This window comes from Psammomys obesus, unplaced genomic scaffold, assembly GCF_907164565.1.
Source record: "Psammomys obesus unplaced genomic scaffold, mPsaObe1.curated_primary_1811, whole genome shotgun sequence".
In the NCBI taxonomy this organism is placed as follows: Eukaryota; Metazoa; Chordata; class Mammalia; order Rodentia; family Muridae; genus Psammomys; species Psammomys obesus.
The window spans coordinates 18,803,884-18,831,002 of record NW_026596051.1 but is presented as its reverse complement, the minus strand read 5'-3'; the positions used below and the strand labels follow the sequence as shown (position 1 = coordinate 18,831,002).

The following is a 27,119-nucleotide window of genomic DNA, read 5'->3' as shown; positions in this document are numbered from 1 at the left end:
CTGGCGATGTTTTCCTACACATCAGGGAAAGCAGGAACATAGCATAGCTGAGTATGTGCTCTCTGCAGAGCAAGTCCTTCAAGACCCTCCCCAACTCTGAGCCAGGGAGGCTGTCCCCACAGAAATGTGAGCCACTAAATCCAAGGCCAGAGGAAGGTGGAAGGTGAGAGCAAGGGCCCAAAGCAGAGGCAAGAAAAGGACTACAGATGAACGCTCCAGGAACTATGTCCTTGTAGAGACTTATGTGACCGAAAAACTTCTATCATCTGCTTCCCCCCAAAAAAGAAAAAGTCCAGATGCTAATGATGAGACAGAGGGGGACACTAGGACCTGTTACAAAGCAGAGGCACTACAGGACTACACAGATGCTCACGGAGGCAGTAAGGGAAAAAGACCATGGAGAAAACTACCAGTTATCCACATATGCTACAATGGAAAAGGACATAAGGTTAAAAAGGAATGTACAGGTTAAAACAAGGAAGCCAGTGCCAGAGTGATGGCCCAGGGTTTAAAAGTGCTTACTGTTCTCATCCAGTTTCTAGCACCCACGTATTGGTTTACAACTGTCTCCAGTTCCAGGGGATCTAAAACTTCTTCTCACCTCCTTGGGTTTCTGCACACATGTGTTACATAAACATACATGAAAGCACACAGATACATACATACACACACACTTGATATTAAAACAAACAATGAAGCTAGCAACTAAGGATAGAGACACAGATGCCTGTTACTGGGTTTGAGACAGTCACATGACTTGTGAGTGGTCAGAAGGCTCTGGCTTCCACAAGATTTTTTCCCCCTTAGGAACACAGTGCTAGGTATTTCTGCTTGCTACATATTCTTGCTTCTAACACATTGCCTCTAATGCAGACAATTATAATTGACTACACTGCAAGTAGGAATGGTTTCTAACAATCCTACCCAGTTTAAGAAAAACCATCCTGTATACCAGTGGTTCTCAACCCGTGGGTCACCAACCCTTTGAGGGTCAAACAATCCTTTCACCACCAGACCACCGGAAAACAGACACTTACATTACAATTCATAACAGCAGCAAAATTACAGTTATGAATTAATTTTATGGCTGAGGGTCACCACAACATGAGGAACTGTATTAGAGAGTCACAGCATGAGGAAGGCTGAGAACCACTACTGTAGACAGCCAAGATTTTGGCAGCTGTGAGAGGAGAGACTAATTTAATTAATACCACTGGGAACACCTTCAAGGTCAAAATGAGCTACCTGATGTAATCAGCCTTCTGGCAAAACCAGCCAGGAGCTAATGGCTGGCAGATGGGGTCAACAACTAACAAAATCATCATCAGCGATGAGCAGTGAGGGCTGTGTATGTATGGGGCTGGAGAGATGGCTCAGCGGTTGAGATCACTGGCTGCTCTTGGAGAGGACCTAGGTTTGGTTCCCAGTATCCACACAGCAGCTTACAACTCCAGCTCCAGAGGACGTGACACTATCCCCTGGCCTTTGTAGACACTATACCCACACGGTCATATACATACATACAGGTAAACACACATACAAAATAAACATATATATATTCTATAATATATATATATATATATATATTCATATTTTTCATACCAGGCATGGGCTATACACCCATAATCAAAACATTTCTGAGGCAGAGGCAGGAGGATCAGGTACCAAAGGCCAGCCTTGGTGACCTAGTGAGACCAAGACCAGTCTGAGCTACATGAGACCCTTAAAAAAAAAAAAAAAAACCCAACCCTTGTCCATGTTGTCATTCATGTCTTGATTAGCATGCCACAATAATTCACTGAGAAGAAACAGTCTTTTTAACAACTGTGGGTAGCTCCATGTGAAAAGACAAGGTTCTCACACACACAAAAATTATCTCCCCATGGCACAGATCTATATGTACAAGCTAGACCTATCAAACTATTAGAAGAGGATGGAGAAGCCAATCTCTATTAACTTAGATTTACAAAATCTTCATGGATAAGGTGTGTGATGGCTAATCTTGGTTGTCTGCTTGAATGTACCTACAGTCAACTAAAACAGAAGCCCGTGGTCATTCCTCTGAAAGATTATCTTGTTCAGATCATCTGAAGCAGAAAAACCCCTTTTGGTGGCACACCTCACACACTAAGATAGTAGAACGTAAAAGAACACTTTGCTTTTGACCTGTTTGCTCTTGAGTTCACCAGCAAGTCCATCATTCCTCTCAGTATCAGAACCAGTGTTTTCAGGATTAAAACGTAGACTGAAGACCAGGAGCTCCCCAGGAAGACCAGGAGCTCCCCAGGAAGACCAGGAGCTCCCCAGGAAGACCAGGAGCTCCCCATGACTCCCCCAGGGCTACAGCCCCAAACTGGGACTAATGAGACATCCAGTGTCATGGACAGAGCAACTATTGGATTCTCGGCCTTTCCAGAGTGAGACAGCCGTCGTTATACTACTTAGGCCACAGCCTGTAAGCCAACCTAGTAAATCACACACACATACAAACACACAAACACCACACACACATATAATGTATACATGTATGTATTCATTCTATCAGTTCTTTTCCTTTAGAGAACCCTGACTGATTCAGGCCATCACAGACAACAAGAGAAAGTGGATTTCTTCCTAATTAAAAACTTCTGTGGCAAAGGAGCAAAGTGCTTTGGTTTTGATCCCAGATCCTCACCGGCTCCCGAAGGTCCTATGCCACCCGAGGTCACCAACCCAACCACAACATGGTACAGTTGTTACAAACACAGCCCAGAGAGCCAAGCTGCCTTGACTCCGATCTCAGGAATACGGTTTCCCAGTCCAGTGAACTTACCGAGTGGCTTTGCCACGCTGTTTCTCAGAAGCAATGATGACTGTGCGCAGTGTCTGCCACGAGGGTTCCCAGGACTCAAATCAGGCCCTCATGATGCTTCCTGAGGTAAATGGCAGCTTCCTTCCTTACCATTGTTCCAACACAACTTTCCTCCAGTCTTTTTCTCTACTTAAAATAAAATAAAGTAAAAAATTATGAGGCTGTAGTTTTGCTCTGAACATCCCCAACAGACCAGACCCAATCAATACAGACACTAACACTGCACATTACATTATCAGACTGAAACTTTCCGAGATTGTTAACACCTGGCCTTAAGGTAAGGCTTTCCTCTAGGCTTCAGTCTTACAACAAAGTAGCAGATACCTCGACCTTCATTCACCAGTCTGTTCCTAGTCTTTGTTTCCTCTTCCTTGTCTCCACTTTAAAAAAAAAAAAAAATTCAGTGTTATGCTGGGAATAACGGTCCTGACTATTGCCAAGACTGAGTCAGGAGGATCGAGTTCAAAACCAGCCTGGGCAACTGAGACCCTTATAGAGAATTAAGGCATCAGGTGTAGATCAGTGATAAGAATTCACTAGGAAGAATTCACTTCCTAAGAATTCACTAGGTCCAGAGTTTAAAGCACTTTAGGAGAAGTATAAAAATAGTATTCTGCCGGGCCCAGTAGGGTGCAGGCCAAGGACAAACATTCAATCTACAGCTAACTTTGTCAAAGTCCGTCTTGGAATACCTCCAGAGTCTGCATTCAGCTCTTTTTTTCCACTAGTGAGTACGACCTGGGGCAGAGTGCAAACTCCAGCAGTCGCCCTAGCCTGTGCTTCCGCAAAACCTGTCCTGTCTGGAACCTCCGGGGCCCTGCATGTCCTTACCTCCCGGATCCAGCTTGAGGTCCGGGGCCCAGGTCGCGCCAACGTCCGGCGCACACCTTTGATCAGGTGTATCTTGTGGTGCCCGCCCGGCCCCCACCCCGAAACGTGACGTCATCTTTCCCCGGGCTCCAGTAGCAGCTGGCTGAAGCCTTGCGTCATCATTCCGAGCCGCGAAGGGGAACGCGAACACGTCCGAGGGTGGAGATGATCTGAGACTAGGTTCTGAGCTCCGATGCTGTTCCGGGTTTAGAGTTAAAGGATTTCGTCCCGGTCGCCTTCGGCCTGGTCAGAGCCCTCGGGCCTATTCAGAAACCACCTTCGGCCCAGGGCAGAGCTGTCCTGTTTTGGTCCAGGCCTTTGGCACTCCCGGGAGAGGAGGACCGCGGCTCCTTTAAGGTGCACTGTACCCAGAATTGATTCTATTTTCCCGGGAGGCCTCCTTGCCAGGAACTCGTAGAATAGCGCTCTGATTGGCAGATTCGCGAAGTCACTGCGGAACTTCTCAGAGCATTCCTGGCTGGGCGTTTCTGAGGGAGCAGCTGCTGGCCGGCTTTCATCATTGTGTTCCAGCCGCGGGATCACAGCATTAACCAGCTCACAACTCCAGCCTCACTGTACTCGCTTTTCTTTTTCTGCCTCACAGGTCCTCTCTTCTGTCTCTTGGTATCTGCTGTACACCAGGATCTTGCCCCAGGGTCTGCTGGGGACGGGATGGAGATCGAAGCATATATGAAATTCAGGTCGCACATACATGAAATTTACAGAGAGAACCAAATGGGACTTGGTTGTGTGCCAGAGGAAGCCCGGTTTCCTTTGAAAGGGACTAAATGATAAATAGTGCAATCAGGAGAAGAGAAAGATACTGTATTCCGCTTCAGAGACAGGTTTAGGGCGTTGGGACCAGACAAGTGGACTCTGCCGCTGTCGGCTGAGGATGGGAGCTTCCTGCCTAATGCATTACTACTTTGTACTCAGCAATATCGCCATTCTGGCCCCGACTCAGAACAGACTTGCAGTTAACAGGTGTCAGTGGTGGTGGAGAGGACTCACTCCTGAAAGAGGTCCTCCAACCTTGAGGGGCATTCCCGGTACGTTTGTGCCTGCGCGCGTGCACACACACACACACAATAACAATATTTAAAGCAGAACGCTTGATATTTAAATAATATTAAAGCAAACATTTAGATATTTGATGCTCAAATAAATTTTAGTATTTAAATATTAGAGGGCAGCCTAGAGAATGGAATTGTTCCCACCATTAACACACACACACAGAGAGAGAAAAGTGAGAGAGAAAGAAATGTAATCAGGTAAACCAACAACAAATACATCTTTTCCATCTACTGCGCAGTTGTCTCAGTGTCTCCTATCACCAAGCAGGGAAACGTGGCAGCAGGGGCAAGCAGCAGCTCCCAACCCTGACTGTCCTTCTCTAGGTGAGCCTAGACGTTTCCAGAATTAGAGGAGCATTCCTACCCAATCCCCTTCATAGTGACTGACCAGCTGGTAGGAATGTCTTCTGCCTTGCTAAGCAGTCAGGACGGACATTCTCTCTTCATCAGCATTTACCGCTAGAACTCTGTCATTGTGCAAGGAGTCCTTGAGTCCATAGGGCCACCCAGAATGGCCTGAAAGAATACATGCTATTGTTTCCCCAAAGCTAGAGTAGAGTAGGAAGGTACCCGCTAATTACAGAATACATATGTAGCCCAAAGTTTTGTCCAAACACATCTAAGGAGAAGTCAGGTTCATGGGTTAACGTTAGAAAAACATTGGTCCCTTAGGAATTGTCAGCTCAGATGAACAGTGGGGAGACTGACTCCTTAAAATTAAGGTTTTCCTTGGGAACAATGGAGTTGCTACCTGAGATGTGTGAGCCATGGTGACTTGAAGGCATCTGTGAACATGAGAAGTATAAGGACAGTTATATGGGTTCTTTGGGAAAGCAGATTCTTAACCATGAAGACAGATAAAAAGGATGGTGTCCCTCAGAGGCTGTTGGCAGTTGCTGGACCAGATTCCTTAGGGAAGGCTGCTTGTGCAGTGCTGTGATCTTATTACGAGGCAAACATCACCTAGCACCATCCCCCAGCTCTCCTGACTCCATTTTTTTGGGAATTTATCCACATAAGTTAACTCCATTTGATTCACGTTCAGGCTCCCTCCAGGAGTAAGGGAGAGAAGAAATATTTCCAAGCAGTTGAGGAGAGAGGGTCAGAGGTGCTGGTAGGTCAAGGCTGCTAAGATAATGGCTGTGGCAGTGGAGTTGGATGGGTGGGGAGAGCGCTGTTCTCTATGAAGAATAGTTGTCATTGCAGTAAGTAAGCACGTAGAGGACACACAAGCCATGTTCCAGGCTCCCCCCCACCCAGTTTGCACGTTCTCTTTTCCCACCTCTCCCTTTCCCTTTCCACTCTCACAATTCTTCACTTCTCTACCTCTGCCTGTCCCTTCTTCTCAGGGCAGGCTCAGCCTGTCTAGATGTCATTATTTCACCCTTAGTTCTATGGTAGCTGGGTTAAAGACCTGCCCAGTCCGGTGTGATGGTACACTGTTCTTGCAATATCAGCACTAGGGAAACTGAGGTAGGAGGATCACAAGTTTCAGGCCAGGCTAGCTGACATAACAAGACCTTGTCAAATCAGTCAATATATCTCAGCTCTGGCTTAGTTTATTTCAAGGCCTCTTGGTGGCATTTGCCTATGTTCTCCAGCTTCTCCCCAACTCCGTGGCTACCTTCCCAAGTCTTAGGACACTCCCTAGCCTGTGTGTGACAGAGAGCTCATTGGACACCTCTGTGTTGAACCCAGGGGACAATGAGACTGTAAGATGGTGAGAGGAAGAACTGGACTGTGCTGTCCTCAGGTCAGACTGCTAAGGTCAGAAGGGTTTCATGTTACAGGAAAGAAAGCCTTTGCTCTCGGCTCATTAGCTACTTCCTGAAATAAGTGTGATGGTGCTTTGGGGGACAGAGACCCTGCAGTGTCTGCAGGAGCCCTACCAATAGACCCTCTCCTGCTCCCTGGTCCCTCACTTTTGCCTTTACCTCATTCCATGCCCCACCCCCATACTGCTGGTTTCTTAGTCATTTGTTCTGTTGGCTGTCACTGGCACCTGCAAGTATGTTCATATTTTTGTTTGGTGTTTGAGACAGGCTCCTGTAGTCTGGGCTGGCATCAGACTTGCCATGTAGCTCGGGATAGCCTTGAATTTCTGATCCTTCTGTTGGGAATACAAGTATGTACCAACACACTTGACTGTACATTGTCACAGTTTATTCTCATACTCTGGCCACTTGTCTCTCGCCATACCATTCCTATCACCACCACAGCTCCATAATCAATTCAAGATTAACAGGAAAGTGATGGAGGGTGGGGGACACTCACCACATCACTCAGTGGAGAACATGAGGTGAGGATTCAGCACCAACCATGGCTGGTGACAATACTGCCAGGACCCACACCAACCTTTTAGTTGTAAACTGTACGGCAGTGGGCAGCCAAAAAGGATGCTTGTTGTAAAAGGCACACGCAAAGATTGAAGTTGAGTCATGGTGAATGGGAACCTGTGGAGGGAAAAAAAAAATCCCACTGTAAACCCAGCCATTCCATCCAAGGGGTTAGCAACCTGAAAAGAAAAACACCCACAAGCTCTCAGGAGTCAAGAGCTTCTGTGGGAACAGGAGAGCACTGCAACCTAGCCTGACTGATTACTGCATATCTGATAAGCTAGGGACCAAAGGGAACTTTACATAAATTATCTGTTACAAGGGCTTGCTGCGGCACTTGGCACTAGCTCTTTGGTGAAGACATACGGATGTGTTTGCGCAGGCTGTTTACCTGGATTGCTGCAATCTCAGGCAATCTTCTCTCCATAATCCCAGCACCAGTAAAGCGTGAGGTGGGAGAAGGGAGTGGAAAGCCATGTCTCTCAACATGGAAGTCATAGAAACCATGAGAAAGCCCAGAGTGTGAGGGAAAGTATGGATAGGCGTTTGGCCAGGATCCAAGGGAGAGATGGAGGGGGAAAAGAAAACAACTGCTTAGGGCCAAACCACAGATGTGATTCAGTGGACAAAGGGCTGCACTAGGGACACAAGATCAGAAATGGAAACAGTCAGTTTATTGACAAAGGGAAAGGAGATGGCTCAGCAGTTAAGAGGCTCTCTTTAAAAAAAAAAAGTGCTTATTTCTGGGCACTTTATGATAAGTGGCCCAAAAATAAAGAATCCAAGAAAGAATGTGTCGCTTACTTGCCCAATGGCATCCTCAGAGGGCAGATGGAAAGATTCCTCATCACCACTGCCACCACTGTGGCCATACTGATTCTGGCCAGGCAGTAACTCAGACCTCTGTCTATGCTGGGTCTTAGCTGGTTTCCTTTCCTGAAGGCTAGGGACTGCTTTTCCCAGTAGTCACTGCAGGGCATCTCTGTGCTCTGCAGGTCTCCTGCCATACTTCCTAACCTTGGTGACCTCCCATGTGCCACAAAAGACTCTAGTGCCATAGTGCTGCAAGTTATTGGTGCCCTTTCTAGAGGAAGGGGGCTGGAAACAAACAAAATGGGTGTAAGAAGACACAGCACAACAGCGGGAGAAATGTCTGGGAGGTGTCTCATTGGTGTGGGGAGCGCTGCCTGGAGAGGGACAGTCTCTCCTAATGGGAGAGAATGTCTGGAACTGTACAAACCAGAGGAAAGACTTTAAGGCTGGGGTGGCTCTGGCTTGTTTGAAGAACCAAAGACTGTGTGGCAGGACTCAGTAGGTGGAGAGAGAAAGCCTGAAGTGGGATTGAGAGGGGAGATGGACTGTGTGGTGCTGGGGGAAAAGCCATGGGCAGAGTAAACAGATACCCACTTCAGTGGGATTGTTTCCCATAAGAAACCTGCGTGATCTTCTGCCAGGACACCAGCTCACATCAATTGGATGACTCTTCTTCTTCCCCAGGATGTGACTTCTGGGTTTCAAACTTTGCTCTAAACCTAAGCCTCCAGGTTCCTTAGGTCTCTTTTATGCTTTTGTGACATGCTGCAGTGAAATAGGACCTAAAAAATGATGTGACAAAACACCTATACTCCCAGAAGTCAGGAGGCAGAGGCTGGAGGATCACTAGTTTGAGGCCAGCCTGCCTCTGTAGAAATGCAGTTTGCCTAGCAGGAATGAAGGTATGCTATTTTCATTCATGTGCTATACATGAGTGCAAGTAGACATGGAAGCCAGAGTCAACAGCCAAATCCTGGGAGCTAATACTAGTGTTTTTGACCCGTTAGATACTGGTGTTGGAATCTGAACTCCGGTCTTCATGATTGAGCAGCAAATGTTCTTTGGTTTTGTTTGTTTGTTTTCTTCTTTCAAGAAATTTTCTCTGTGTAGTCCTGGCTGTCCTGTGACTCACTCTGGAGACCAGGCTGGCCTAGAACATGGAGATCTGCCTGCCTCTATTTCCCAAGTGCTGAGATTAAAGGTGTGTGCAACCACTGCCCAGCAGAGCAGAATGTGTTCTTAACAGCTAAGACGTTTCACCATCCCCTAGGAGCGAACATATTCTAAAGAGACATTTGTGCCCTCACGTTTGGCTATCAGACCATAGAAAAGATGGTCCCAAGCTGAGCCTTTAAGCCTACCATTCAGGAGACAGAGGCAGGCAGATCTCTTGAGTTTGAGGCCAGCGTGGTCCATGGAGTGAGTTTCAAGCCAGTTGGAGCTACATAGGGAGATCCTGCCTCAAAGAGAAAAAAAAAGTGTGAACTAGATGTATCACTGCTGCATGTCACAGGGGGGTGTGAAAGAGATCTAAGAAACCTGTATACTTAGGTTTGGAGCAAAGTTTGGATCGCAGAAGCCACCATCTGGGGAAGAGGAAGAGCCATGCAATTGATGTGGGCTGGTTTCCTGGCAGAAGATCAGGCAGGTTTCTTGTGGGAAACTATCCCACTGGAGCAGGTGTCTGCTTACTCTGCCCACGGCTCTTACCCCCAGCACTGTGCTTTGGTGTGTTGTGAAGAGTATTACAATCATTTTCCCAAGCCCCGATTTAAGCATCCACCAATCTTGGTCTCCTGATTTGTTTTGGTAGAGGTGGTAGGGCAGCTAGGCCCTGGTAACATGACCCTGTTATAGCTACCAGGGTCCGGGAAACTTTGGTAACAGAAGGATCCTGACTTAAAAACAGACAAACCCATCCCCACATAACAAATGACCGCTTTATATTCTAATAGCAACTAGAACGAGGAGTGGTGGCCAGCAGCCCCAAGCCAAGTTTTTCTTGTAAACATTCATTCTCTGTCGAAAACTTTGCCCTTTACTTTTGGCAACACCAACAAATATGTGCACTATCTTGTTTTCCCCACTGTGAAGGCTTTGGTGATCTGGGGAACTATTTTGTTGGTTTCTGGGCCCTTTATTTGGACAGTCAGGCCTTCTGGATTCTGACTTTTGGGAAAAGGCACAAATCATTTCTCTTCAAATCACTTGTCACTGAGTTTTCTCATTCAGCTAGCTTCTCTGTGACTCTGCATCTCCTCCCCCACACCTTGTTTTCCAGGCTCACGGATACGGGCTTGTCCCTCAGCCTCCTCTGCCAGCTGGTGGCCTCTCAGGGACAAGGTCTGTTTAGCCCTGTACCCTCAGTCCCCACGACCATCTGCAGCTAACATTGGTCACCACAGATTTTTGGCTGCTGCAGTACTGCCAAACACCTTTGAATGAGTTAGCGTTACCATTCAGCAGGCTGAGGTCCTTTGCTCTAACTGGATAGAGAGCACGAGGAGGCAAAAGGAAGCTCTTCGAGGGCTGTCTGGTTTTGATGGCTTAGTTTATGCTAACCGTGAGTTCATGGCAGCACACAGCATAAGCAGCAGCAAGTTGCGCCCTCTAGTGTTACATCTTAAGGTTATGGGACTCTTGGCCCTACAGTGTCAAATGTTACAGCTTTTATATAGGTCTAGAGTGTGAGGATTCCACAGCCTTATAAGGCACTAGTGTTACAGCTCCTGGGTGTATGGTGTCTGGGTCCCCTGGCTCTCAAGTCCGGACAGCTCTCTGGAATTCTTCAGGCAGCCTGTAGCCCTTCTCTGGCTCTTCACAGCTTTCTGTCCTTCAGCCTCAGCTCTTTGCACACCCTCTCTTTATTCCCACTGTCCTGGTTTCTGTTCTGGCTGCCCTCTGCTACCACCCACTGCCAGCTCCTGCCACTCCTCTACTGCTTCCACAGCTCCATTCTGCCACTCCTGCAGTTCCCCGGCTGCTACTCTGCTGTCATTGCTGCCGCTCCACTGTCCCATTCAGGAGCTGCAAATTGCTTCAGCAGCAAGCAGCTGTGATGTTTGTGTAGCTGCTTCAAAGTGTCCACCGATTAGCCTGGCTCCCTAGGTGTCGCAGTGAAACCCAGGAGCAGCAACAAAGTGAAACTTTTGCCCAAATGGGTGTTGCCAACAGGTTGGGAGGTGAGGTTGAGGGGTGAGGGTTTGGCTCTTTGGAACACAGAGCAGAGGCATGCTGTTGAATGTGGGCTGATTAAACACACACACACACACACACACACACCTTTCACCTTCAAAAGGAATAAGAGCTATCTTAGTCTGGAGTCAGATATGAGTGACTATGGTTTAAATACCATGTCCATCCACGGTGACAGGTTCATGATGTTTTTCACAGTAACAGAATCCATAAAGTATTTTAAAAATACACTGGTAGATACCATCATGTAGGTGGTTAGAACAATGTGGGGAATCACTGTTACATGTTTAGCCTTTGTGTCGGTGGAAGCAAAATAGTTCGTACATTACAAAATAATTGAACAATTACTTTTTGGGGGACCTCAGATAGCAAAGTAAGGACAGCTCTGCTATAGGTTTCTTATGTTTTCTTACCAGAGCCTTATCTTTCGGGTTGGTGGGAGGCAATGTTCTGCCAACTTAATATATTCCAGAGATTTTGCTTTTAGTCAAAGGATTTGGGGTCACACACAGAGGTAGGCAATGCATGGCTATGAACGGGCTAAACAATCGCCCAAGGTAAGGCTGGCTCTGGGTCTGCACTCCCATTCTTCACAATCTAGTCAGCCAGCCTTGTAGAAACCTCCACATAAATGTGGCTTTCTGCTGGGAGCATAGGTTACGTCTTGTTTGTTGTTCAAGTAACAACAGCCTCTCCATCCTTCTCTCCGTGTTATTAACTTTGCTGTGGGAGAAGCAGAATACATGGGGCCAAATTTCACTTTGGGGGCCTGAGATGGATGAAGAGCTGTTGGAAACTCTTATTCCCACGCCAGAAAGCAAGTCAGAGAGCAAGTGGAGAAAAGGCTGAGCGTTCAACCCGGCAGGCTCCCTGGAGATGCGATCCGTTCCTCCCTCCAAACTGGTGCCTCCCTGAAGGGTACCGCCCAGCGGGTAAAATAGAGGGCGTGTCTTTTGGCGCTAACCCGCGTGACGTCAGCGCACTGCCGGGTCGCGTCATCTCACCGCGCCGAGCGCGCAGACATGGCGGAGGTTGGCAGAGTGCCGCTGAGCGACCCTGGTGCTCTGCTGCCCGCAGGCTTCTGGGCTGCCGTGACCGTGTGGCTGGAGAGGCCACAGGTGGTCAACAAACGGCTGTGCGGCGTCCGCGTGGAGGTCCGCGGGAGCGCTTCGCGGCCCCGCGCCCAGGCAGAGTGCGGACCACGGCGTGGACGGGGACACGGGCCGGAGGGGCTTGACACGGGGGAACCCGGATACGCCTCTCCCGAAGGAGAGCCGGGGTTGGGACCTAGGGCAATCGGCGAAGGCGACGCCCCCGCGGCTGACTTAGACTCGCTGTGGGACCGAGTCTCCCAAAGCCTCGTCCAGGACAGTTCGGAAATGCTGGCTTCCCTCTCTGGCGCCGCGTTCGGTTCTCAGCCTGAAGCCGCGCAGGAGCTCGATCTGGTTCTCAGAACCGTCATCCCGAAAGCGAGCCCCCACTTCTCCCTTACAGTGCCGAAGAAAGAACTGGTGGTGCAAGGTGGGGGCTTGGTTGGGAAGCGTGCAAACAGATTGAAAAGCGTTTCTTTCTTGAGACAGGGCCTTTTATGGCCTAGACTTTGCTATGTAGAGTCTGTTGGTCTTGAACTCACAGATTCACCTGCCTCCGCCTCCCAAGTGCTGGAATTAAAGGTCTGCGGCATCCCGCCCAGCTCCAGCTCTGTACTTTCTAAGTGCTGGCTGTAATAGTGTGTAAAGTGCGGAGCCCTTCTCCCCAGCGCTGGACATCTACTGAGGGTTGGAAAGCATCCTTCTCATATTCGTTGCTGTTCGGTTATACTTCTAAGGGGTTTGTTTGGAGCAGCTATGACCTCTTGGCTTTTCTTTTATCCTCAGATGTCTCCAATGGGAGGGTCACCTTTTTGCCCTTGGAAGAAGATGATGCAGGGAATTTGGAAGTTAAGATGAGCAACGTTTATCAGCTCCATCTGCACCACAGTGAAGGAGAATGGTAAGAGCTGGATACTGCTCTATTGCATCACTATGTGATGCTCTTCAGTGACATTCTATCCCTGAGTTTCTGGAAGGTTCTGAGGTGCAGAAAAGGCCTTGGGTTGGTGAGATGGTCTCAGATGTTTGCTCCAGTCACCACTCTCCTGGTTCCTGGTGCTGGTCCTGCGTTGGGGATTGTAATGTGAGAAAGTTGAGAGAGGTGTCTGACACCTGTAATCCTAGCCCTCAGGGAGGCAGAGGCAGGTGGATCTCTGTGATTTTGAGGCTAGCCTGGTCTACAAAGTGACCAGGACAGCCAGGACTACACAAAGAAATCCTGTCTTGAAAAACAACAACAAAAAACCAAACACAATGTAGCCAGAGTGCCCAATCTCTACATTCCAGCTGGCCTCAATGGTCTGCAGCAACTAGTTGGGGTTTGATGCTAGTCAGCTTTCTGTTGCTGTGGCAGAATGCCCAAGGAAGTCAACTTGAGGTTTCAAGCTTGCTTCAGATTTTACAATCTGAGTTTGATCCTCAGAATCCACATGTTGGAGAGAACCAGCATGTTCTGTGAGTTGTCCTCTGTCTTTTGTAAGCACACGTACATGCATGCATACATACACACATGTACATACACACACACACACACACACAGATACAGCTAAATGTATATAATATTAAAAGGGTCTTAGGTTTTCATACATGGTCGCTCCCCTCTTTGGTTTTGGGGCCTGTGGTGAGAAGCTAGGAGCATGTGGTACAGTCAGGCCTCTCACTAAGGACAACCAGGAATCGAGAGGGGCCAAAGACAAATTCTACCCCTCAAGAGCCCCGATCCTTCACAACTCCCTACTTTTCCAACAAAACCTCACTCTCTAAGCTCCCAGTAACCCTTAAACTGAGCCAGTCTATGAGTTAGCTTGTTGAGGAGGTCAGTCCTCTTATGGTTCAGTCACTTCCTAAAGGTCCCACCTTTGAACTCAGCTGAATTGGGGACCAAGCCTTCAACACAGGAGCCTTTGGGGGACTTTTCAAATCTGGAACAAATTCATGTGAACTCTAATCCCATCATCATGCTGTTTTTATATCTCTGTCCAGAGGAGTGGGTGGCGTAGCCTGTCATAGTGTACAGCCTGCTTAGTATAACGTGCAGGCTTCTCACTCGGGGAGAATGGGGGAATACTTGCCCATTATGTGCCTAGCCAGGCCCTGGGTTTGGTCTTAACAACATCAGCAACAACATGCACACACTCACCCACACATATATACACAGGGAGAGAGAAAGGATGTCACAGTTACTACTCTCTTCTGGGAAATAAACATGTAACTTAGTAAGATTTGAAGCCAGCTCTTCTTACTGCTGTTTCTCTTATTTTTGAAGGTTCATATCTGTTTTAATTTTCTGTCCAGAGAGGTGGCACTCAGATGGTGTTGTCTATCCCAAGCCGGCCTGGCTTGGAGGAGAACTGCTGTCCAAGCTGGCCAGGTGGGCCGTGGAGAACAGGAAGAGCGAGTTTAAAAGCACACTCTCCCTAGTGTCCATCCTGCGCTATAGCAGGATGTACTGGGAGCTCAAAGAGAAGTACAGAGACATGGTGAAGGTAATGCTAGCGGCACATCCACGGTCCCCTCACTGAACAGGTGACATGGCCAGGGCATGCCAGGAAGACTGTTCATGACAACATGAACTTGAGTTAGTCCTTGCATTATATGGCAAAGTAGCCAAAGCCACAGACTTAGAGCCTCAGTGATTCGTTATAGAGATGTGGTTTGGGTCTGTCTATACAGACCCTGAAGACCCTGGCCCTTGGGGTGGGGGTGAACTCTCACTACCTTTAAGGAGATACTCCTGGTTTTCAGCTTTTAAATCGTTCCCAGAACATGGTTTATCTATTGCATCACTTGCTGTACCTGTCTGTTCTGTGCACAGCTGACTCTTTAGGGTGCCTTGATTGGCCTTTCTGTCGACAGAGCCTGGCCCCGAACAGTTAGCCCAGTCTCGAGTCCCAGTCCATAGCTCCCTGCACCATTCTCACCATTTCTTTGTGTGAGTGCTTGTATGTATATTTATGTGAGATGCATGCATCTATGCATACACATGTCACTAGGCCTGCTCTGTCACTGGGGTCTGGCAGTCAGCAAGCCCCAGTGATCCCCCCATTTCCAAGGTCCCAGAGCTGGGCTACAGGGGCCTACATGGCTTTTTAGGTGAGTGCTGAGAATTTGAACTCAGATCCCCATGTTTGCAAAGTGAGCACTTTACCCACTGAGGACCTGCCCTCCCTTATTCCATTAGTCATTGTCTCTATCCAGATGAACTGAACACATTCTGTTTCTTACAAGCAATGTAATAACTGTTTTTCTATAAAGCACTTATTGTAAGAAATCAACTGATTTTTGCTTTTGAATTGGTATCATACCTTTACTTATTATATGATTAGTTTGGTTTGACTTCGGCTGTTTAGAGATATTTTAAGTTGTTCAAGGTAACAGCTACTTACATATTCTTTGAAAACATTTTAGGTTTGGCCTGAAGTAACCGATCCTGAAAAGTTTGTCTATGAAGACGTGGCCATCGCTACGTACCTGCTGGTAAGATGCTACTAGTTGGGGGTGAAGCGTTCATTAAGTCGGGACCCATGGTTTGCCCTGCTGTGAAATGATTCACATCCAGCATGACTCCTGCATGAGCACAGAGCACACGTGAATCAGGAAGTTGGAAGGCAGATGAGGCAGGCATCAATGAGACACAGTTGTCACTGTGGAGGCACCAACTATGCAGTGCCATCCAGCTGTGGGCAGAGTCTCCCCCACGTAGTCTGTTCTTAATTTTCTGGCTGCCGGCTCAAGTGGACACTTCTTTAACTCAGTACCCTTGGTTTTCTCATCTGTAAAGTATTTAAACCAGAGCCTCCCAGTTTTCCTTAAACTTGTAGTTCTCTTAGTTTAGAAAACGGGGCTATTTTGGTTGTCAAAGCATGCAGTAGTTGAAGAACAAGGAGAAAATATGACGAAACCTTGAATCATCTTGGTGTACTGGTGCCTAGAGATGACCACTGGACATACATGCCCTTTTTCTGGTGCTGGGATGGAACCCAAGGCCTTATATGTGCTGGGCTTACTCTACCGTGGGTACCACTGAGCTGTACCCCAGCCCTGAATGAATACAATGGCAGGGAAAAACAGTGAGGGAACCTAGTGTCCTCAGAACCAAAGACCCTATTTGTTCTGCTTATTTGTGTCACTTTCCTGGGAGCCCTGGGGTCTTGGAAGATGTTTCTTCACCCTGCCCACTCCCCCAGGTGGCATTAGCATTTGGGTCCGTTTTCTTTTTCTTGGGCTGGAACCCAGGATCCTCACACATGCCAGGTAAATACTCTGCCACTGAGCCATTTATCATCAGCTTCTTTTCTAAAATCTTGAGACAGGATTCCCAAGTTTCCCAGACAAGCCTTGAGCTTACAGTCCTCTTGGGGGAGCTGGGATCACAGGCATGTGCCGTTGCCCCATTAGGATTGTTCTGGAACAGAATGAGTCAGCATGTGAGTTGGCTTTACTTTGTCTTTTTTTTCTCAGATCCTCTGGGAAGAGGAAAGGGCCGAGAGGGGAGTCACCACCAAGCAGTCCTTTGTGGACTTGGGGTGTGGAAATGGCCTTCTGGTCCACATCTTGAGCAACGAGGGGGTAAGCAGAGTTCTATTGCCTTTTCTTTTCTCAAGGTTTCTCTGGGTTGGGCAAAGGGGCAATTTAATTTTGTTTTAAATTATTTTAAGGCAAGGTCTTACTATGTAATTTGACTAGCCTAGAACTTGCTTTGTAGTCCTGATTAGCCTCAAACTCATAGAGACCCACCTGTCTCTGACTCCAGAATGGGCAGCCACAGCCAATTCTACAGTCTAGCTCAGTGATGCTCAAAGCTTCAAGAGGTTGGGAAGCTGGAGCATCCCCAGGTGTCTATAGAGAAGGCATTTGCAGTGGTGACCTTGTAAGGACCTGGAAGCTGGGTGTAGGGGTGACAGGAAGGTTCCATAGCCCTCCTTCCAAGTGGGGAAATGAATAAGGTTGCAGTCAGGGTACAGGGACCTTGATGGGGATGATCACAAACTTGCCTTCCCCTGCGTGTTCCCTGAGCACTGGCCCTGGACATGTTCTTAGGGCACAGGCCACCATGGTCCCTTTTGAAGGTCTATGGTGTGATCACTGACGGGGTACAAGTTCTCACTAGCCAGTGTTACCAAGAGTTGAGAGCTGTGCCTCCCACAAACCCCAGGCATGCCCCTGTCCTTCCTGTGTGGCAGCAGCAGTGCCTGCAGATTTTTATATTTGCTAACTTAGCCAAGAGCCACCCATGATTTCAAAACCTTTCATTTCAGCATCCAGGCAGAGGGATTGATGTCCGAAGGAGAAAAATCTGGGACATGTATGGACCCCAAACTCAGTTGGAGGTATTTTTGTCTCCCTTCCCCCAATGCATCCTCTGTACATCTAGCAAGACTTGTTCCGTTGAGTCAGCTGTTGGCAGGAGTGCCTCAGGATTGAGCCTCCACACTCAGACACTGCCCACAGCTGTTACTGCTTCATTTGCAGCAGAAAGTACAGTTTTAGAGACTGCTGCATTTTCTCTCGGCTTACCTCTTTTTCAAATTAGGATAAGATGACAAAGGCTTAAGGGACAGGGAGCTCATTGCCAGCCCCTGAGCTCTTATTCTTCCTTGTGTATTCATGGTTGTTTTCCCAGGGATTCATAATTGCTTGTAGATTGACATTATAGGAAATTTAGCCAAGCAAGATGATGAACTTCTGTAATTCTGACACTTGGGAGGTGGAGGCAGAAGGATCAGCCTGGATTTCATGAGACCTGTACCTTAAATAAAGGTAGAGAGTTGAGAAATGTTTCTAGGGCTGGGTATGGAGCCATATGCCTTTAACCTCAGCTCTTGGGATGCAGAGGCAGGCAAATCCCTGAGTTCTAGGCCAGCCTCCATATATAAGCAAGTTCAAGTCCAGCTAGTGCTAAATAGTGAGACCTTGTCTCCAAAAGGAAAAATTTTAGTCTTAGGTTTGAGGAGTGTTGGTAAGCGGGTGGGTGCATCGAGAGCCCCTGCCGGTGGATATTCAGTCCATACTGGGGGGTGAGGCTGACAATCAGCAGGAGTAATTTGGCAGATGTTAGTGTTACTATGTCCATGGGTCTTACCTACTGCTTGGTACAAACTTCAAACTATCCCAGTAGTAAGTTCTGACTGAAGGAATCGCTGATTGGTGTGAAAGGCTTTCAGGGAATGCATAAAGGTTTGTTTTGAGCTGTTTATTAGGGATCTCCAGGGCCTGCCTCAGACCCTACAATGACTCCCCATCTAGTTTCAGCACCGATGGTTCTAGTGTTGAGTGTACGAGGTGGAAGCTGACTGTGTTTCTGGTGCACTTTCTGCCTGAGTCTGTGGCTGTTAGGTTTTGATGGAAGCTGCGTGCTGCTGTTGCTAATAGTTTGTTTCCAGCTGCAGTTGTGTGATTTCTGTTGTAGCTGTCTAGACGCTTAAGCTTCTTCCCAACCCCTGTTCAGTGGAAGTGTAATTTGAGTCCCTTGTTGTACAATGCAGTGATGATTTCAGATTGTCTTTAAATTTGTGCATAAAATAGCAATTTGCTATTTTCAGAAGGCCCTTTGTAAAGCATGACCCTGTGGCCTGGTAATGCAATCCAAAGTATAAGTAAGTTCTTGAATCATGAAGAGACAAATGGGCAAATTTAAGTGCAGAGTTAGTGGAATAAACATTGCTAATGGTTTGTTGTCCTGTGTGGTCATGCACTTGGCAGTTGGATGGAGAATGTATCAGCATCTGTGTAAACAGCACCACCAGCACCATGGTGGTTCCAACTTCTCTGCTGTGAGGTCTGGTGTAGGGAGCTAACCCTCCTACCATGAGGGCTAATGTAGTGACATCTCTGAGATGTCACTCGTTAGTTCGAGACTGGCTGCTGGCAACCAGGAAGGCTGTTGTACAGATACTCAGAAGGGCAGTGTGGATGAGGTGTCACTGCTAGAAGTTCACTGACCATAGTGACAGAATAGTCCAGAACTGGGCAGACTTACTCCCTCTGCTCGGAGACCAGTCACCAGCTCGCTCTCTCTCTCTCTCTCTGTTGGCTGCTTTCTGTGTTTATGCAGGAAGCAAGTTTTAGTCATCACCCAGAAAAGTGACCTTTTAGGGGATCCTAAAAGTTGTTAGTGATTTGTGTCTTCGAAGACCAACCATGGGCAGGATAGTCACCTTCTTCTCTTAGTAAGTTGGACACAGAGGAGGCCCTGGAGGGTCATGGGATAAGTGGACTGTGACCATGGGTCATGGCCCAGAACTTCTGGCGCATGTACTGACTAGTTCATCTTGTGTGGCATTTTTAAGGAAGGTTCCATCACTCCAAGTGACAAGACCCTGTTCCCTGGTGTTGATTGGCTGATTGGTAACCATTCTGATGAGCTCACCCCCTGGATTCCTGTCATTGCAGCCAGGTGAGTGGAGAGACAGGTGGCTGTTTCTTCCTGTGCACACAATGTCCACAATAGTAGCCCCTAGTCGCCGTGACAGTGGGGCATTTGACATGGTAACTCAGAGTGTTGACATGATGGTAGCATAGATATATTGAGTAACTCTAAATCTACCTGCTTTTCTTTTGGAATTGTGGCTACTAGAAAACCTACACCATCCACGTGGCTCCTCGCATGTTCTGTGAGCCACCACTGATCCCAACTGTGTCATCTCTACGGCATTGCTAACCCATGTTGAAGAGTGTGTGCTTCTTTTTGTGAAACTGTTCTGATTTTGGAGGGTTTGGCTTCAAGGGAAAACTCTTTCCTTAGACAGACCCTTTGCAGCAGTCTGCACTCTTCTCTTAGACAGCGCTTTGAGGAGTCTGAGGCACTGGCTGTGCCTTCAGCCCCGCCTCCCTTGGTCTTCACTGGGCCTCTCCCACCTCCAGGACTGGTTGAGCTGTTTGTGCTGTTAGCTCCACACAAGGTCAAATCTGAACTTACCTCTGCTGTGCCTGCCTTGGTTTCTGATTCCTACCTGAAGTTCCTGCTCCAAAGAGCTGAAGTCACAGTGGACCAGAGAAACTGCTTAGGAACATTATCTTTTATTAACTCGATTTCTCTTTTATTGACACATGATGTGCCGCATGGCCTTTAGAGATCCATGGGAAAGAATCCCAATATGATGGCTATTGGGAGAAAGGTGCCAGCCTCAGGTCCCAGCACACTGAAGGTGGAGCAGGGAAGTCAGGAATAAATAGTGCATTTGAGGCCAGGCTGGGGTAAAAAAAAAATTAACCATATAAGAACAGACTGGTTTCCACTCATTTTTAGATGGAAGAACAGCAGGAGCAGCTCAGTATTCAGCCCGTGCTGCTTGTGCATGCTGTGGTGAGCCTGCTTACCTGGGTCTGTGCTGGCCTCCTCAGGTCTGCCTAGTCTCTAGCTGGGCTCCTCTGGTTATGCTGGGTCTGTGCTGGGCCTCTGATGATTTCCTGGCTCTTTTTTTCTTTCTCTAGGTCTTCCTACACCTGCCGGTTCTTTGTCCTGCCCTGCTGTTTCTTTGACTTTGTGGGACGATACCGGCGGCGGCAGAGCAGTAAGACACAGTACCGAGAGTACCTGGACTTCGTGTTGGAGGTGGGGCTCTCCTGTGGCTTCCACATGCAGGAGGACTGCCTCAGGATTCCTTCTACCAAGCGGGTATGTGCCAGGGCATGTATAGAGCCAGGGAGTGCATGTGTGCTCTGCCTGGGACTCCTTTGGAAGTCCTTCAGGCCTCATCCTGAGGCTGACGTCTTTCTCCCAAAAGGTGTCTGTGTTGGCAAGTCTTGCTCCTCTGAGTTGGAAAAGGTTCTGTCTGGGGTGGCAGAGACTTGTGTTTCACACATGCAGTTCCAATACTCGTCATAACCAAGGAAGCTCATACAGTCTCTGACCCAGTGTTATAGTTGGGTAGCGTAAGTGGTGCCTGGTGAGTGCTGGGTAGCCACCCAGCAGGTGGGGACCAAACACACGAGTTGCTGCTGTGCTCCAACATGGCAGGGCCGGGTGGCTCTAATGGAACTCCACTGGCCCCCTTTGCTGGTGTGCATTCTGACTCTGGAGTTAATGGCCAGAGGGAAGGTGTGGAGGAAGTTCCTCAGATGCACTGGGCAGCCACATTGTATTGAGTGTCAGTGCCAGTAGGTTAACACGAAGCCTCAGTCTCTCACAGATTCCTGGAAACCTTCAGAGGTAAACTGTGTCACTGTAAAATGAATTATTTTGTATATAATAATTAAATGCAAGGAATTATTAAGGTGGCAGTTACTCCTTAACCCGCTGTTTTATAAATAAAAGACACAGAAATTTGTTAGATTTATAGTAAGCCTTAAAACACCAGGGATGGGCAGATATCAATGCTCTTAAGCAGCTCTCTTGTCTGCTTCCCAGCCAAAAATTCCCATAAATGCTTGTACATGTTTCACTTGGGCTTCAGCTTCATCAGGCCAGTCCTCAGAGCCAGCTGCTCTTGGCCATGTGCTCCTGGTTACATAACACATGGCAACCTGCTCCTTTCTTCCTCCTTCCTCTTTCCTCTTTCCTCCTCATGGTCCTGTGACTCCACAAGCCTGTGAACCTTCACTTTGCCTCTCTTCTGCCCAGCCAAGCCTGTTAGCAACTTTATTAGCCAGTCAGGAATAATCAGGGAAGCTAGGTCCACACAGTGTTATTTTGGATTCTTGAGAATTTGCTTATAGGACAATAAGGATCTTGGGGGAGAAGCAGTTAATGTAATACTTAGTAGCTCCAACCCCAGCATGTCACCCCTTGGAGCAAGAGCAGGTCCAGTAAGACTATCAGAAGTATTTAGAACCCTGAGCTAACTTGCACTTTCCTTGGCCCTGCACCCACATTCCTCACTAGCTTTTTGTTTTTATTTTTAAACCGTTTCTGTTGGTATCTCTTTAAAAAATAAGAATTTCAGGGCTGAGCATATATCTCAGAGGGGAATGCTTCCCAGCAATGCACTAGGTCTTGGATTCCATTTGTAGTACAACCAAAAGGCTAAAATAAGGATTTTTTTCTTATGAGAGACTGCTAAAACTTTATCACAATTTGTACTTCAGCACAAGAGTGCTCCGTGAATGTTGAAATTCAGTGTCTCTTACAACACAGGTTTGCCTTATTGGGAAATCCAGAACATACCCACCTTCTGCAGAGGTCTGGATGGATGAGCAGAGAACACGGTACCTACACAGCAGACAGGGCCACCCCCAGAGCCTGCCCAGTGAGAGACATGCATCTTCTGCACCCCAGACTACTGCTCACGATGCCGGTCACCAAGACTGTCACAGGACCTTTGCTGCTGGGACTGAGTGCATGTCTGAGGGCCTGGCTGCTGAGCGAGGAGCAGAAGCCCAAGCCACAGGGCTCTGGGCACCTGGCTTCAGCCCTAGAGAAAAGGCTGAACGTGTGAGGAATTGCGCTACCCTCCCTAGAGATTTCATTGACCAAGTGGTTTTACAAGTGGCCAATTTGTTATTAGACGGAAAGAAGTTAAACATGGGAACCTCTGAAGATGGGAGTCTGAAGACCTGGAATGGAGGAGGTAGGCCCCACCCTCAGGGCAGGCTCACTTGCTAGCATGGACTCTGGGTCTTCTGTAGCTCAGCACACCCAGAAGCTAGGAGTGAGCAGCTGTCCATAGTTGCTGTTCAGGGGAAGACGGCAGAGGCCAGGGCTGCTCATGTTTAGTTCTTAGTAATGATACAACCAGAGACAGGTCACTGAGTGTCAAAAGCCCCACTCCTTTGAATGCAAATCCAATACTGTAATTCTCTGAAATCCCCAAATACAGGACTGTCATCATGGGAAAGGCAGTTGCATCTGATTGTTGGCTGGTTCCTGCACATTTGAGAGAAACAGGCAAAGTAAGCTTACTGGTGCACGCAAAGTTGAAGCTGAGCTTTCAGCTGCACCCCTTCCTTCCACCTGTGACCACTAGAGGGCAGTACGGCGCCATCTGCTGACCAGAACCAGGATTGCACCTGCAGCTGGGGCTGTTGTCTAGTTCTTGGCCCACACAGGTGCAGGTGACCCCCAGCATAACTTAAAGCAGAGTGGCAACACTCCCCCATGCCACATCCTCACTGTGACTGCTGAGTCCAGGTTATGTTCATCTTCTTACCTCCCACATATGACATGGCAGGGTCCTCTTTTATGTTACCCCCCAGAACTAACCGATCCTGGGATGCCCTCCAGGACACCAGCCAGAGTGGCCTTGGCTCAGGTGGCTATGTAACTTGAAGACCCAGCACTCCGTGGTTTGGGCCGAGCATCACTGCTTAGATGCTAATATGGTGTCTTAGCAGAGGGGCAGGCAAGGTTTCTTGGCAAGGCTGGAAGAACAAAGGGCAGGGCTGGGTTGGCAGTCCAGGTCTGGAAGTTTCCGAGTGTGCTGTGCACACTCTGGTTTGCCCAAGGAAGTGATGGGAATTGGGGCCTGTTGGGCTATGCCTGGGATGGAAAGCCCTGAGCTAGCTGGATCCTCCTTCAGACCTAGGTCCAGAGATGGCTTTAGGGACTAGATCTCATTTTGCCTGCCACTAAGAAGAGTGCCAGGTACCATACCTTCCCTGAGAGGTGACTGGAGGCCCGGGCATCTCCCTCAGTAAGCAGTCGCTGAAACTGGGAAGGAGGCCCTCGGGTCTGGGTCAGCCTAACTGATAAGACTGTGGAGGCTGGGCCATCTTTAGTCTAGATACAGGTGTACTGCGGGGTGTAGGGAGGTTCTTGAAAAATACCCCCAGGGACCCACTGTCATCTTAGTTGGACTAGACTTCATTGTCACTGGGTCTCATCAGGGTATTTTCACATACAAGCAGAGTCTTGAGCAACATTGTGAATGGGACCACCCTTGCTGTGATATCTGTAGTTCTGTGCCACACCTCCCACTCAGTCCCTCCTGTGCCTGGCCCATGCGGGCAGTGCCCTCAAAGCTCTAATGGCAGCTTGGCCAAGAGACACAGCTAGAGGCTTGCCTATTGGTCCTGACCCCTAGCTCTGGGCTAGAGCTCATTTGTATGGTACCAAGGATGTGGGGTCTGAGCCACCCACCAGGCATTGGGTAGACTTACTTGATGCTCAGCCTGCACAGTGGAAGCACGTGGTACTGCATGCTGGCACACTGTCCCTGTGGCTGGGGTGGCTTTTCCACCAGCGTGTCCTGTGGTTGTAAGATATAGACTCATTAAACTGCACGGACAGAGTCCTGTAGCTGAACCACGCTTGAAGCTGCTGGATTGGCTTTGGCTTCAGGACCTGACAGTCTCTGCTGGTTACAGACTTGTAATCTAGGCTGTTTGCGGAAACCCGCTTTCCCACAGGGAGCCTTTCCCTGGCAGAAGTGGCTGCGGAACTGAACCCAGAGATGCTGCGAAGGCTGAAGCGGGAGTGCGGAGGCCTACAGACCCTGCTCAGGAATAGCCATCAGGTGTTTGAAGGTAAAATCTATGAGGTCACCATACCCTGTCCATCCTGCTTGTCCCCAGAACAGGTTCCTCCCTGCACATTCTGTAGCACTTACTTTCTGATCGGCATGGAGGGAGTCATGATACTTAAAGGGCAGCCTTGATGTTCAGAAGTACCAGCTGGATAGTATGGCATCCCTGTGCACACCCAGGCCACCACCAGCCTGTGTCTTAGGGTGAGGCCGTAGCCACCCTTCTCTCTTGACGCTCCCCAGCCTCTGCTTCGACTCCCTGTGCCTTGGTCCAGATAGCTCCTGTCTGGGATGTGCCCCTAAACTCCCATTGCTTCCGATGCCTATTCCTCACACAGGGCAGGTGGTCAGTCGTAAAGCCTGCTGGCTGCATCTTGTGTCAGAACATTGGTTTACATCTGCCACCTGCAACAGGAAGCATGGGTTGCTGTAGAGCCCACGAGGCAAGTTGAGGACATGAGCCTTCTGGTGTCTGCTTGATACTGCCACCCCATGGTCCTAGCATAGAGACTCAGAACTCCTGGGTGGCTTTCCTGGTAAACTGAGGCTTGGCTCTGCTCCAACACTGGATTCCATACTTCCAGAGATAAAAGGGCCCATTCTGCATGGGTCATGGCTTAGTCCTTGCCCTTCGAGAGTGTTTAGTCTCAAAGTTAGTTCCAGGATGGAGAGGAGAGTGTGATGGTGTCCACCCAGAGGCCTGAGTTATAGACAGTGTCGTGAATTCATGAGTGTGTAGGAATAGCACAAGGTGAAAAGAGCTGCAGGCCCTGAGTCCTCTCACTAGCCCTCTTCACGGAGCACTTATTCTTCATAGGTGTCTTCGTTGGGCTTACTCTTGCTGTGCTAAACACCATAACCAAAAAGAACTTGGGGAGAAAAGGGTTTATGGCTTACATATCACAGTCCATTGTGGAAAGCCAAGATCGGAATTCAAACCAGGTGGAAACCTGGAGGCAGTGATTGATGCAGAGGCTGTGGAAGAGTGCTGCTTATTGCTTTGCTCTCCATGGCTTGTGCAGCCTGTTTTCTTACAGGGGTGGTCCTACCCACAATGGACCGGGCCCACCCACATCAGTCACTGGTTAGAAAATGCCCTACAGACTTGCCTGCAGCCCAGTCTTCTGGAAGCATTTTCTCAGTTGAGGTTGCCTCCTCACAGATGACTATAGCTGTGTCAGCCGTCACACCCCGCCTGGAGTGCCCCCACCCCAGGTGCTTCCATGTGCAGCATTAAGCACAGCAGGCATTGTCTTGCTTCCCCAGTATGCCTTCAGTGCGCACCTGCTCAGGCTCAGGTACTCAGAAACGCTTTCCTTGGGAGGTGGTGCTCCAGCTGGGACCAGAAGGAGGGAAGTCCAAGAAGTGAGGAGGACCAGGAGGAGAAGAGTGGGAAGTGAGGAGGTCCAGTGTGGGAGAAGATCTGGGTTGGGTAGCAGGCAGCTGTTGCAATGTCCAGAGAACAGTAGCTTCTATGACTAGCTTGGGTGATACCCAAGTGGCCTAGGAAGGAGCAGTCTGGCTTCTACGTCTCTGCTTCTGGGACCTGTGCACACTGGCCCAAGGTCCTTATCAAATCAGTCCTCAGTGTCGAGCTCTGTCGATCTAGGTGAGGGTATGAGCTGCTCTCAGCTCAGTGCTGGTTCCTCTGTGGTGTGCCGTCTAAAGCCAAGAGGCCAACATTACGCACCTCATCCTGACAGTCTGGGGCTTGGGGACAGGTTGGGATCAGCCTTAGCTATGTCCACGAAGGGCCAGTGACTGATGGTGATAGGGAATAGGGCCTTGATGGGGGCTCAGGTGTTAGAGACGGTTGTCCCTGTCCCAGCCCACAGACCTTAGACCTAAGGATGAGAGCGTCCCCTGGTCCTCTTCGTTGTCATCGAGAGAGACGGTGTGCACTGCCTCAGATTTGAGCACAGATGTGTGCTGTCCCATGTACATGAGAACATGATGTGAGGTGCTCCTGCATAATGTATTTGAGCGTGTGTGTGCCCACTGCCAGTGTGTGTACACATGAGTGCCGAGTGCTCTCCTGTATGCGGGCGTGGCTGCGTGGCTGCACACTTTGGATGGCCCAGTTGTCCTTCGGAAGTTAAATGTGGTTCTGTCCAGCTAACTGGCCTTCACTTGGGTGAGTGCTGTTTGTGGGTAGGTGCAAGAATGGCCTGACATATCCCCCTGGGGGCGTTGCCGAAACCAAGAGGCCCACACCCAGATGTTCAGATAAGCCGCCCAGGGCCTGGGATCTGTGCTTACTTAGAAAGCTTTAATCAGAGGGCTGGAGAGATGGCTCAGTGGTTAAGAGCACTGGCTGTTCTTCCTAGAGGTCCTAAGTTTAATTCCCAGCAACCACATGGTGGCTCACAACCATCTGTAATGAGATCTGATTTCCTTTTCTGGTGTGCATGAAACATCACTCATATACATGATAGATAGATAGATAGATAGATAGATAGATAGATAGATAGATAGATAGATAGATAGAT

The 27,119-nt window shown here is 48.6% G+C and overlaps 2 protein-coding genes across 4 annotated transcripts in view; one reads left to right on the top strand and one right to left on the bottom strand.

The window, feature by feature from the left end:
• Acox3 (acyl-CoA oxidase 3, pristanoyl) overlaps positions 1–4,118 on the bottom strand; it is a 33,527-nt gene extending 29,409 nt beyond the window's left edge. The window contains exons 1-2 of one of the 3 annotated variants that reach the window (XM_055623882.1): positions 3,683–4,118; positions 2,813–2,980 (exon numbers count right to left, since the gene is read on the bottom strand). The gene's annotated coding sequence lies outside the window, so the exon portion shown is untranslated. Of the gene's footprint in view, positions 1–2,812; positions 2,981–3,175; positions 3,197–3,682 lie in introns of those variants that run through there. The other 2 variants (XM_055623883.1, XM_055623884.1) reach the window with 2 other exon arrangements.
• Positions 4,119–12,159: 8,041 nt separating this feature from the next.
• Positions 12,160–27,119, top strand: part of Trmt44 (tRNA methyltransferase 44 homolog) — a 21,866-nt gene continuing 6,906 nt past the window's right edge. The window contains exons 1-10 of the mRNA XM_055624279.1: positions 12,160–12,659; positions 13,016–13,130; positions 14,496–14,715; positions 15,638–15,706; positions 16,691–16,798; positions 17,488–17,559; positions 19,519–19,625; positions 20,663–20,846; positions 22,305–22,737; positions 24,515–24,631. Of these exons, the coding sequence (XP_055480254.1) occupies positions 12,161–12,659; positions 13,016–13,130; positions 14,496–14,715; positions 15,638–15,706; positions 16,691–16,798; positions 17,488–17,559; positions 19,519–19,625; positions 20,663–20,846; positions 22,305–22,737; positions 24,515–24,631 (1,924 nt within the window). The 5' untranslated portion in view covers position 12,160. The remainder of the gene's footprint in view (positions 12,660–13,015; positions 13,131–14,495; positions 14,716–15,637; positions 15,707–16,690; positions 16,799–17,487; positions 17,560–19,518; positions 19,626–20,662; positions 20,847–22,304; positions 22,738–24,514; positions 24,632–27,119) is intronic.